Raw genomic sequence first — 10,762 nt, 5'->3', positions numbered from 1 at the left:
AATGGCTCAGTCTTCTCAGAAAATTTTTACTGGAGTAGATGCCATTTACATTAAAGCTGCACTATGTTACTTTTCCGTCCGCTAGAGGTCGCCTATTCAAAACAAAGACGTAGTTTGATGACGCCAAGTTTGAGCGCAGAATCTTGGGACATGTGGTCTTCACCTCACAGCCGCTGGGAAAGAATCGGGATAGGACTCGGGCAGTAATCATGTTCATGGATGTGATTATTAACGTTACTGTAGTTGAAGCAGAGCAGGACCGAGTGTTGTGGAGCTGAGCAAGGCCACTGGAGCGATTGTTAATGAGATGAACGCAACACACGCCTCGCGAGCAGCGGGACTTTTATTATGACACAGTCGCCGGTGGGACATTTATTATGCCACAGTCGTCACTTCCGGTCAAGAGTATGAGGTAACGCAGCTCTGTTTATCATATTAGATACCTGAGTATGTTGAAAATTATGTTATGACGTTACTCTGTGCGTTCGCTCGGCAGCTGCTATGACACTTGTTTACACTGCAGTGAGAGTAAAGCGTTTCTGCAAAATAAAACCGAAAACAGAGGGTAACGAATAGGATCACATTAGAGAAATCTATAACAAAACATACAGCATATAACAATACATCAGCACAAGGTATTATTTTGGGAGAAAATTGCATTTTCATTCTCTACATAGTCGGTGTGCCAAAGCGGTGTTTTATAATGAGAGCACAAAAGGGAGGAAAGCTTCCAGCCGCCTTATCAGCTGACCTTAATACACACATTCCTTCAGAGGATCCACATGCACTACAAGTGTCTCTTCATAACTCAAAGGTTAGTTACATGATTTTTACAAAAAAAGAATTTTTTATTCATTTTTTAAAATATTTATTCTGATAATATTGTCAAGTAATTTAAAGGTATACTGTGTACCTTTTTTGTTCAAAAGAACACAATTTAAATGAGTCATAAGTCAATTCTTCCAACATGTTTTTGTCTTACCCTAATTCACTATGGTAAGCCTGTGTTTATATTTTAGACCTGTCTGGATGGTTTTCGCGGGAAATTCCGTACATGTGTCCATGGGTGTCGGAAGCAAAAAAAAAAAAAAAAATGGGTCAGTCCTCTCAGAAAATTTTTACTGGAGTAGATGCCATTTACATTAAAGCTGCACTATGTTACTTTTCCGTCCGCTAGAGGTCGCCTATTCAAAACAAAGACGTAGTTTGATGACGCCAAGTTTGAGCGCAGAATCTTGGGACATGTGGTCTTCACCTCACAGCCGCTGGGAAAGAATCGGGCAGAAATCATGTTTATGGATGTGATTATTAACGTTACTGTAGTTGAAGCAGAGCAGGACCGAGTGTTGTGGAGCTGAGCAAGGCCACTGGAGCGATTGTTAATGAGATGAACGCAACACACGCCTCGCGAGCAGCGGGACTTTTATTATGACACAGTCGCCGGTGGGACATTTATTATGCCACAGTCGTCACTTCCGGTCATGAGTATGAGGTAACGCAGCTCTGTTTATCATATTAGATACCTGAGTATGTTGAAAATTATGTTATGACGTTACTCTGTGCGTTCGCTCGGCGGCTGCTATGACACTTGTTTACACTGCAGTGAGAGTAAAGCGTTTCTGCAAAATAAAACCGAAAACAGAGGGTAACGAATAGGATCACATTAGAGAAATCTATAACAAAACATACAGCATTTAACAATACATCAGCACAAGGTATTATTTTGGGAGAAAATTGCATTTTCATTCTCTACATAGTCGGTGTGCCAAAGCGGTGTTTTATAATGAGAGCACAAAAGGGAGGAAAGCTTCCAGCCGCCTTATCAGCTGACCTTAATACACACACATTCCTTCAGAGAATCCACATGCACTACAAGTGTCTCTTCATAACTCAAAGGTTAGTTACATGATTTTCACAAAAAAAGATTTTTTTATTCATTTTTTAAAATATTTATTCTGATAATATTGTCAAGTAATTTAAAGGTATACTGTGTACCTTTTTTGTTCAAAAGAACACAATTTAAATGAGTCATAAGTCAATTCTTCCAACATGTTTTTGTCTTACCCTAATTCACTATGGTAAGTCTGTGTTTATATTTTAGACCTGTCTGGATGGTTTTCGCGGGAAATTCCGTACATGTGTCCATGGGTGTCGGAAGCAAAAAAAAATAAAAAATGGCTCAGTCCTCTCAGAAATTTTTTACTGGAGTAGATGCCATTTACATTAAAGCTGCACTATAGCCGCGTTTCCACCGCAGGAACTTTCCCCAGGAACTAGGAACTTTAGGGTGGAACTCGGTGTGTTTCGACCGCAGGAACCAGGTTCTAAATGAAGTTCCGGGTAAATATTTCCCCCTCCAAACGGCCCTGCTTGCGAGGTGGTACTTTTCCAAAGTTCGGGAACTTTCGGGAGTGGGGCTGGGGCGCTGAACATGCTGATTGTTTGAGCTCTCGCAACATTTTATTTCAACCGCCATTTTTAAAAGTCTTTTGCGAGGTGGGTTTTGCATTCAGTAAACATTTTGTTTGCAATGGAGTTCGACAAAAAATACGACCGATGGACCAACGACGAGGTTCAGGCTTTATTGAGTATATACGCGGAGGAGGACATCCAGCGGGAACTGGAAACGGCGACCCGCAATGAAAAGGTATACCTGAAGATATCCAGTCGGTTATGCGAGCTGGGCATTCTTCACACTGGAAATCAATGCAGAGAGAAGTTAAAGAAATTAAAACAAGATTACAAGAAATTAAAGGATCATAACAACCGGAGTGGTTCCGACCGGCGTACCAACAAGTGGTATGACCGCCTGGACGCGTTGTTGGGACGCACAGACCCTCCTTTTCTGGTGCAGCGGTGACGAAAGACTCGGCTAGTGCGTTGTTGGAAACCATCCAGGAATCCGAGTGGGTTGAAGGTAAATATCTCATCTTAGTATCATCTATTAAACTCGTTGCAGTGTTTGAACATGTTGTAGTAACTTTTTTCAGACGTAACGAGTGCCCCCAATGAATTGCAGGCAACGGAGATCAGCGTGTTTTCCCCCGCGGTCACCAGTAGCCCGCGTCCCGTGTCTCCAGCCGAAACGCACACATGCCGAGGTATAAAGCTGACAAAAATGTGTATATATTTAAAAACTGATTCGTAATCCTTAATGGTTTTGAGTAGTTTTGTTGTTTTAAATTGTAAACTTAAATTGCCCATGATAAAAATTGCACACTTGGAAAAAGAAAAAGTTCCTGGGAAAAAAGTTCCTGGTACAAATAGTTCCGGGTAATTTCGGTGGAAACGTGGCTTATGTTACTTTTCCGTCCGCTAGAGGTCGCCTATTAAAAACAAAGACGTAGTTTGATGACTCCAAGTTTGAGCGCAGAATCTTGGGACATGTGGTCTTCACCTCACAGCCGGTGGAAAAGAACTTGGGCAGAAATCATGTTCATGGATGTGATTATTAGCGTTACTGTAGTTGAAGAAGAGCAGGACCGAGTGTTGTGGAGCTGAGCAAGGCCACTGGAGCGATTGTTAATGAGATGAACGCAACACACGCCTGGCGAGTAGCGGGACTTTTATTATGACACAGTCGCCGGTGGGACTTTTATTATGCCACAGTCGCCACTTCCGGTCATGAGTATGAGGTAACGCAGCTCTGTTTATCATATTAGATACATCTGAGTGTGTTGAAAATTATGTTATGACGTTACTCTGTGCGTTCGCTCGGCGGCTGCTATGACACTTGTTTACACTGCAGTGAGAGTAAAGCGTTTCTGCAAAATAAAACCGAGGGTAACGCGGATATGACGCAATTGACAGGCGACTTCTTCACATGTCCCAGTTCTTTGGTTAAAAGAGCAATTTTATCAAGATTTACAAATAGTTGGAAACATTTACTCAACTGAACAAAATATATAACACTGGCCTAGTGGTTTTTGGATATTTTACTGAAAAAAGTTTACTTAGTGCACCTTTAAGTACAAATACACCGACTTGTTTGCTGAATGTCTGGTTGGGCAAGACAAAATTACGGAAATCACCATATCATTTAGAGCACCAATAGTGTAGGGTTAAGAAGCATGGCATCAAGTTTTGCCACAAATCAACCCGAGGTTCGAATCCGCCTTTTGCCGAACTCACTCTACTCCATTTTCCCATCACATATCAGAACGGAAAGGTATTTATTTTCAAATAAAAATGAAGAAAATATTAGAAAAGTGGAAATAAAGCGTCTAACGTGTTTAATAATAAGTGTTTATCGGTTAGGGGTAAACAGACGTGCTGAATTAGAGACAATAAAAGTGAGTGGGTCAAATATCATTGCTCGTAAAAAGTGGGTGGGTTTTGTCCCACCCACATACAATGGTTCCGACGCCCATGCATGTGTCACTCGGCCGCGTGTGTTGTCATATCCATAAATAGAGAAAAGTCGCTCCTGCTATTTTGACATGTTTATGGTGTGGGAGTGGCTTAAGTAGTTAAGCCACTCCCACTCCCTGACATGGAGCAGCTAAATCTCAAACATCCGGGTAATCACCCACATATTTTATTGAACAGACAAATACTCATACCAGTTAATTGTAAAGAATCTGTTATGAAGGGTCATATATCACATTTGTACAGTCACGCAGAGCCAAAGCACATCCAAAACAATGTTTTTAAAATCATGCAATTTTATTTTCAGCCTTGGATTGATCTCTGCACATTTAACAAGCATCAAGTGTCCTTTTACAGCAAATACCCAAACAACACTACAGTTTTCTCTTTTGCTTGCCTTAATTCACAGCCAAGAGAAACAAAGCGACTCGATATCCAAAAATCACATGCATATTTATGTCAAAAGAATTCACAAGAAAGGTTAAAGGTTACCTTGGACTACTACAGTTCGTAGATGAGCACATAGTTAAGCAGATAAATCTAATACTGTCAGTGCAGCTAATCTACTAAATCAAACGTGAACTGCCTCTAGCTGGTTTTTCCCCGTGGGTTCAGGCGGTCAGCTGAACATCTCAGACTTTTCCTCACAAAATGATTTCACAGTATAGTACAACTACAGACACAGTTTCGAGATGGTGTATCATTATCTACAGAGACATCACTTCTCTTTTTAGAAGTCGCTTTCTTATCAATATAATACATATCTGGTTCTAAGGCAATGTGACACATCATATATGCAACATTCTTTGTGTCAGGTGACTCCTGATACCCAACGGTCTGCAGAAAGTCCTCTAGATTCGGATATGATTTGATGGTCTTCAGGAGGCTCCTGGAGATATGAAATGTGGCGTATGGGTCATAACTGGACTGATTTTTGTGCGTGGTCAGGTAAATGTTCCCAAATTTCCTTTGTCTGTGATCAGTGACGATGATGCGGTCCGCATTGTTTACGCCGTGGAAGCCGGTGTTGTGTTTCTTGATGTAGTCCGGCAGCATCTCAGCTCCTGGTGAGTGCAGATTGCCCAGCAAGTAGTAGGGAAAGTCCACATCTGGAAGAAGTTTCTCATTACGATTGGTGTATCTGTTCTCAAAGAGGTGAAAGCCAAAGACTCCCTTTGCCGGGTCACACGCCAGGAACATGTCGTCGTCATTAACCCAGATACATTCATTAGCAAACCAGTACAAGAGCTTGAGTCCATGTCTGGGCCAGGGCTGACCGAATCCACACTCTCTTAGGTCGTCTACAGTTTGGATTTTGTCCAGCATGGTCTTCATCTGATGGAGAGATGAAGATCAGATGCCCCATTTACTTGTTTTTATGTGTGCTCTCATCATACCTGTTTGGTTTGAACAGCTATTGCAGACATATTAGGAACAGTTGTTGTAACACTTTCGGCTTTTTTGCATTACCACATAAAAACTAAAAGTCATTTTTTCATGTGCTATTTCTTTCAACTGTCTCCAAATAAAATTATGATCAATAATATCTACAAATAGCTTATATTTTTCACAATTATATATGCATTATAGATATGCAAAATATGCATTTCAGTATATAAAAATAGGATGATTTGTATTTGCCACACTTCCTGCTACCAGCTGGTGGCGCTATGACTATAACAAAATTTTGGCATGTAGATGTCCTCAGTCCTCAGTGAATGAAAACAAGAGAGTGAATTCGGACAGCCGGTGTGTGTACATCGGTTGTATACTCGTGCAATGTGGGATAGAATGAGAGCACTCAATAACGTCCACTATGGTTTCGGACACCACTACAAATGGGTGTCCCCTCAAATAGTGCCCTATTTAGGGGTATAGGGGGGATTTTGGATTCAGCCATTGAATTTTGTCAGGCTGCCACGGACACGCCCTTCAGGAAAAACTCAAGATCTTCGCAATTTAACATCGCTAAGGCCTTTAGATTAGACTGACTAATGACCGATGACTGATGTTGATCTGATTAAATCTCTAGGAGGAGTTCGTTAAAGTACAACATCTGGAAATGGCAAAAACTTACATTTTGCAGAGAAAATTCGAAATATCTCACTTCCTGTTGGGTTTTCAGATTTTTCTCCCAAGGGCTTTTTTGTAGGTATTGGGCTGTTACATGTGTCTACCTAATTTCAACAACGCTTAATAGATATTTTGTAGGTGGTGGTATCGAGCCCTTTTGCCACATCTAATTCTGAATATCATATCAGAAGTAAATTTTCACCACTTTTGACGCACGTGCAAAAACTCGAACAAGAGTTTTTGAGCATGTTTAGGCCCTCAAAAATGCGATGCATTTCAGAGAAGAATATTATGGTATTCCCCTTGAAGAAGAATGGTATTCCCTTTGATTGGTTTAGATTGTATTTATCAGGTCAGACTCAGTTCATCCAAATTAAAATGTTCAAATCACAAATTTCTTAGATTATTAATGGTGTGCCTCAGGGCTCAGTTTTGGGCCCTCTTCTATTTATTATTTTTCTATTGCCTTTAGGACAAATTTTCCGTAAATTCGGTATAGACTTTCTTTGTTATTCTGATGGCCCCCAGCTCCATATGTCTTCAAAGCATAATTCACAGTTACCACCTTCCTCTCTTTTGCTTGTCTGAAATCAAATCATGGTTTACATGTACTTTTCTTAAGGTTAACAGTGAAAAGACTGAAATTCTATTAGTAGGCACTAAATCAAAATTGACAATTGACTATTGACAGTTCTGTTATCTCTCCTTCTCTTAAGGTTAAGAGTCTAGGTGTCATCCTTGACAGCACTTTATCTTTTGAGGCACATGGAAATAACATTACACGGTCAGCTTATTATCATCTGAGAAGTCTTCGACCATCTCTTTCCGCTACTGCTGTCCTTGCATTAGTCTGTCTGCATGCATTAGTTACATAGGGTCAGTTTGTTCTTTTCTCTTTGTGACAATTAACTAGCCCCTGGTTCTACATTTCTGAACTTTATAAACTGAAAGCTTACTGACGACAGCATTTCGTGCAGGTACAATACATCACACATGACCGATCTTGCAAGAATCAAATAGCAAAACTTTAGCTACAACTGAAATAGGCCTAATTCTTTTAGTGTGGACACAAATAAAAGGAATAAAGCCCAAAGGCTACTGTACCTCTTTTTTAACCATAGTTGTAGTTGGAGAAATCTCCTCAGTGTTGCTGTTTTCTGGAAGAAGAGAGGCTCACTCACTGCGGGTGAAACGAAAGGGAATGAGGCTGGGCGTGTTTTTGAGACTTTTTGACTTCCTCCAACAACTGTTTTGTGGGGGTTGTACATTTTGGAGCACAACGTAACTTACTGAATTCAGTGCAGTACTTTAATATATATATATTCAAACTATATAACCTAAAATTGAGTAAGAAATAACAGACCATTGTTGTAATTGGATACATTACCTGCAAAATGCGAAATTAAACTATATAATTGTTAAAAGGTTGATTGTTGATATTGTTTTTTGATTCAGATTAGTCTTTGTTATGAAGGACTATTTACGTTCTCTAACTGCAGAGGAACAGGGGAATAAGTAAGGTAGTGTAAGTGTGTCTAGTGAAAAAAAGTAAAACATTAATATTATTAGAACATTTATAGGCTAGCGATATCGTCATGCAAATGAACTTTGTTATATAATAATAATAATACATTTTATTTGTATTTCACTTTATATTACATGAATCTCAAAGTGCTACAGAGCATCTAATAATACAATTAAAATCAATGTGAATTAAAATACATTCAGTAGAAAGCTTTTTTAAAAAGATATGTTTTTAAGTTTCGTTTAAAAACATCTGTAGCCTGTGGGGCATTCAGATGGTCAGGGAGGTGGAGGGGGCACAGGGATCGGTCCATTGGAGATCGATCCGACAGGAGGACACCTGAAAAGGACTGCAGCTCTCTTCGGTTCAACACAAACTGCGCAGTGACAAAATAAAGGTAAGCAGACACCTGTTTTAATACAAAGATCTGCTATTGGATATATCTATATTATTGTGTTGAATATGAAAAAGTGTTGAAGGAATATACTTTTTTTTTTTTTTTTTTTTAAAGACGAGTCAAAAAGGTTTAAAGGTTATAGTACACTTGGTTGTATACAGGATTAAAGGTTTTAGTATACTTGGTTGTACACTTGGGTAAAAAAAAAAAAAAATAGGTGACAGGTGTGTCAAATATAGGTCAGGTTGCACTGGTGTGCAGTTAAAAAAAATTAATAATAGGTTGCACAGGTGTGCAATTTAGGGCAATATAGGTTGTTTACAGTAATATTGGCACTGGAGTGTGATACGAATTAGGAATATAAGTACTGGTATAAAAAAAACAAAGAAAAACAAAGAAAGCAGTACAATACATATATAGAAGGAAAGAAAATGGAAGGGAAAAAAGGAAAGGTTATAAAGGAAGACTGGGACCATACTAAGCAACAGATAAAAAAGAGAGGGAGAAGGATTTAAAAGATTGTTGGAATGAGTTAAAAATTAAGTAAATAATTTTAGGAGTAAGCCCTGACAAAAGAGATTTCAGAGAAAGCAAAAGGTTTTTTTAAAAGGTTAAAACATTAGGCAAGACGACCAAAGTGCTAAGTAAATTACTGTCACAGAATAAAAAATAAATAAAAACAAACCATGAGATAAGGCATATTGGTTAGGAGATTTAGCAACAAGAGAAAAAAATTATCAAACTAGGAAAGTAAAGCAACTCCATGAGCCATGTATGCCAAAAACTGAATTTCATTTAGTTTAAAAAGTTTGAGTGGTCTGAAGTGGTGTGTTGAACTGGCGGAAGAGTGGTTTGACGAACTGTGTTTTTGGTCTAATTTAATGTTTTGAAGTGTGGTGATAATTTTATCTCTCACTGTCCCAAGGGAAGAAAAAAAAAGTCAGTCTTTTGTTTTTGGGACTTGTTTAGCTAACACAGATTTTTTTTTTTTTTACTTCAGCTTCACTGTTGGAAGTTTTGGGTCTCCGGTTGGGAGTTTTGTAGTCGCTGGTCGCATCTGGATTTTTTTTGTGGTTGAGTTTCTGTGAATAAAATGTTATCAGTTCGCGGAGATCCGGTTTGGCCAGTCACTGGGGAGTTTTAGATTGGAGGGGCCTGAAATTTTTTGCAGTGTTGATGGATTGACTGGACAGTTGGAGGTGTTCAGTGAAAAATAGTTTTTTGATTTTGGGTGATTTTGATCTTTGGCTGTGATTGGTGCAATGCATCTTTTTACATGAGGATGGTTGTTTGAAGGTCAGTTGTTGAGCCAGTGTGTGGTTGTCAGTTTCCACAGATTTTTCTAGAGGACACAAAAGGGCCAGGAAGTCCTGTTAATTGAATAATATGTAATAAATAGGCCCACAGGGGGAGCAATGTAAGTTGTAAAAGGACATTTAATTGGAAAAAATGTATAAAATAAAAATAATAACAATTCCAAATTTAATTCCACATGTCACTTAGAATGTAGGTAGAGGATGCCACTTAAAATATTTAGGACCAGTGATCAAAAAAGCAGGAAAAAAGTAAATTGGAATCCATACACAAACCTCTCAAGTTTTGTACTTCAAGAAATGGAAAAAGAAGTATAGATGTAGGATAAAAAAAAAAAAGCTAAACTAGTTAGAATTAAAAAATATCCCAATTGAACAATTGCCAAGAATTTATGAGAAATTAACCTGAATGAAAATGTTAAATAGCATGAATGTTAGTTGACCGGTCTATAAGATAATTCAATTAATAAGCAGGCCTGCAAACAGGGATTGATCCGGAGGATGGCACAAACTGGTGGCCACCAAAACACTGGAGTTTTCTCCTTAGTGTAAGTGGTTTGTGCAGTTCCCTGAGGAAATCCAAATAACTAACAAAAAGGATTATAGAAATATCTGATATACAGAGATAAAAATATATGGAGAGAGAGACAAGCTATGTAGGTACTATGACTGTATTATACATTGACCTGTTATATGAAAATACAATTTTGAAAGTCTGAAATCTTGATCTCGTTATCCCTGGGAGAAATAAAAATGTTATCCATTGCAGATATTCAGAGATTTTTGGATTATGTTAATTCAAATAACTTTTGCATTGTGTTGGATGAGCAAGATTGGGTGACCAAGCTAAACAGACATTTTTAACAGACATAATACACACATTTTACAATAATGAGAGTCATTGATTTAATCCTAACAGGCTTTGAGAGAGTATAGGAATCAATATAACGAGAGATAAAACATTACAGAATATATGAGACTGAATATAAGGCAACCCAGACAGACTGAAAAGCTGCTATTTCCGGCATTCTGCAAAGAAGAAAAATGCTTGCTCTTTTCTGCAAAGAAGAACTTGCTTTATTAAAA

The 10,762-nt window shown here is 38.5% G+C and overlaps 1 protein-coding gene across 1 annotated transcript; it reads right to left on the bottom strand.

Annotated features, from left to right (window-relative positions):
• Positions 1 to 4,510: 4,510 nt before the first annotated feature.
• On the bottom strand, positions 4,511 to 7,644 carry LOC307123206 (uncharacterized protein). Its single transcript, XM_079811655.1, has 2 exons — positions 7,546 to 7,644; positions 4,511 to 5,703 (listed from the first exon to the last, which is right to left on the bottom strand). Exons 1-2 carry the CDS (start codon positions 7,558 to 7,560, stop codon positions 5,026 to 5,028), a joined length of 693 nt encoding a protein of 230 aa, XP_079667781.1. The 5' UTR covers positions 7,561 to 7,644; the 3' UTR covers positions 4,511 to 5,025.
• Between the last annotated feature and the right edge of the window lie 3,118 nt (positions 7,645 to 10,762).

The sequence above is a fragment of the Gobio gobio genome (assembly GCF_949357685.1).
Source record: "Gobio gobio genome assembly, chromosome: 3".
NCBI lineage: Eukaryota > Metazoa > Chordata > Actinopteri > Cypriniformes > Gobionidae > Gobio > Gobio gobio.
Note: the sequence above shows the minus strand (reverse complement) of the source record. Positions and strands in the feature narration are given on the sequence as shown.